Here is a 2,500-nt window from a genome sequence, read left to right as displayed (position 1 = left end):
TACATACATACATAAAGTTAGATAAGGCCAGTTAATAGGATTACCCACCCAAAGTGAGACAATCCTCTGTCATTGACACAGAGTAACAAAATCTTTTCCTCCTCCATCTTCTAGAGAGGCCACTTGCTCTATAGAGGCCATGGGCCAACAGTTTCAGTATCTGGTGATAAGCTGTAAAGCTAAGTGCTTTATGGATATGTAGCCAATAAAGAAAATATTATTATTATTATTATTGTTCAGTAGTTTTATTTTTATAACGTGCTTTCACTTCACTACCGAGCGCAGCTCTGTGCGCCTTGGGTATGTGCTGTGGTTTGCTGTGGTGCTCTTATGGTTACTGTATTGAAAGTATTTTGCGTAGGATGTGTGCTGTGCCCAGTAGTGCAATTTTCTGTATGTTATATATATTTGTAAGTCCTGGTGTTTTTGTTATGTATTTGTCTGAATATTTTTTTATTATACCTAAGGCACCTACTATGATAGGAATTGTTTCTGTTTTTAGATTCCACATTCGAGTTATCTCTATTTCCAGGTCTTTGTATTTTGAAAGTTTTTCCATTTCTTTTAGAGAAACGTTGTCATCTGCTGGTATTGATACATCAATTAGAAAGCATTTTTTTTCTTCATGATCTTTGACAACTATATCTGGTCTATTTTCCTTAATTTCTCTATCTGTGTGTATTGGCATATCCCATTATTATTATTATTATTATTATTATTATTATTATTATTATTAAGGGTAGTGATTCAGTAGAATCTTTAATGCCTTGTAGTTTTTGTTGTTTCTGTTCCAGCTCTTTAGGCTCTGTGTTCAAACCCCTGTGAGATCAACTTACAAACTGATTCATTATTTGTGGTTCATAAACAAGATATGAAGAGAAGCACTATGGAAATCTAAAATTGTACATGGATGACCTCAAATTATATGCTAATTTATACTCAGTGGAAACACTGCTACAGAGAGTACAAGGATTTAGTAAAGATATTGACATAAACTTCAGATTAGGAAAATGCACAAGGCAACCATTGAAGGGAGAAAGAGGGATTAAGTAAAGTCATTAAGATAAAGAAACAGGAATACGAGACAATTCTCTTATTACTTAGTAATGATAAGGAATTAATGAGTAGGATAGAGCATAACATAGACAAAAGAAGGAAAAGGTTGTGAGGGAATATTTTACAATAATTAGATTAATACTTAAAGAGGATCTAAATACTAAAGCTAAGATAATAAGTATTAATAATATAGAAACTTCTTCAGTAACAAGCTGCATTTAAATATTTGCTATTGAAAGCTAAAGGAATTTAGAAAAAATAGAAAATAATGAGTACATTAGGAATAAATATATCATTGAAAAGCCTTCTTGTACAGAAAATAATAGGTTCCTTGAGAATGAATAAAAACAGAAGCAGACACATACTATATAATCAAAACATGCTTGCTTCAAACAAGGTGGTTCTAGGTTCAATCTAATGAAGTGGCACTTGTGCGTGTGGTTTTTAATCTAAAGTTTTATTTTTTATCCTTAACTTGTTTCAGTCATTGGACTGTGACCATGCTGGAGCCATGCGTTAAAGGGTTTTAGTCAAACAAATCAAACCTAGTTCCTAGGGGTTTTTTTTAACTCTGGTACTTTTTCTATTGTTTTGGTTTTTTTTTTTTTTTTTTTTTTTACCAAACTGCTATGTTATGGGGACATCAACAAACTGACACCACTTGTCAAGTGGTAACAGGTGTGTGTGGGGGGTAGGGGTTGATAAGCATGATAATGTTGCCATCATCATCACTACCACCATCACTGACACCACTATCACTTTCATCATCATCATCATTGTCGTTATCATCAACATCATGAATCCTCTTCACCATCATGACTGTCATCATCATCATCACCACCACTACTACCATCATCATCACCATCATAATCATCACCATCATAATTACTGACAACATTGCCACCACCACCATGACCATCACTATCATTATCACCATCATCATCATGATCAGCACTACAATCACCACCACCACCACCATCAGCATTATCATAATCACATCACCATCACCACCACCATCATTACCATCACCACCACCATCATCATCATCATCATAGTAGTAGTTGTCATCGTCATCATGAATGGAAAACTAAACAGAAACAATAAAAAAAAAATAGAAAACAAAAATAAACAAAAATAAAAGAAACTGTTCAGAGCAGAGGTTAATACTTACGAAGCAACTCCTCGGCTTGTTTCAGTTGTGACAGATCAATATCTCCGAGGTCGTTAGACATGAATTTGCCATCGTTTGAACCAGAATCACTCAATGAGGCACCGACAGACTGGCTCTGCGATGGGGGCACGTCTACAGCTTTCATTAAGATATCTACAATTAGGGAGGATTATAAATAGAACAGGGGGTGGATTAGGATGTAACAGGGTGGGGTGAGATAGAGAGAAATGGATTGAAATATTACAAGAGAGAGAGGGGGAGAGGGGGAAGAGG

General features: G+C 35.1%; 1 protein-coding gene across 1 annotated transcript in view; it reads right to left on the bottom strand.

Annotated features, from left to right (window-relative positions):
* Positions 1-2,500, bottom strand: part of LOC106869832 (uncharacterized) — a 121,208-nt gene that overhangs the window by 11,881 nt on the left and 106,827 nt on the right. Inside the window, exon 5 of the mRNA XM_052977249.1 lies at positions 2,228-2,380. Within this exon, the coding sequence (XP_052833209.1) occupies positions 2,228-2,380 (153 nt within the window). The remainder of the gene's footprint in view (positions 1-2,227; positions 2,381-2,500) is intronic.

Source organism: Octopus bimaculoides, chromosome 27 (assembly GCF_001194135.2).
Source record: "Octopus bimaculoides isolate UCB-OBI-ISO-001 chromosome 27, ASM119413v2, whole genome shotgun sequence".
In the NCBI taxonomy this organism is placed as follows: domain Eukaryota; kingdom Metazoa; phylum Mollusca; class Cephalopoda; order Octopoda; family Octopodidae; genus Octopus; species Octopus bimaculoides.
This window is presented reverse-complemented; position numbering and strand designations above follow the sequence as displayed.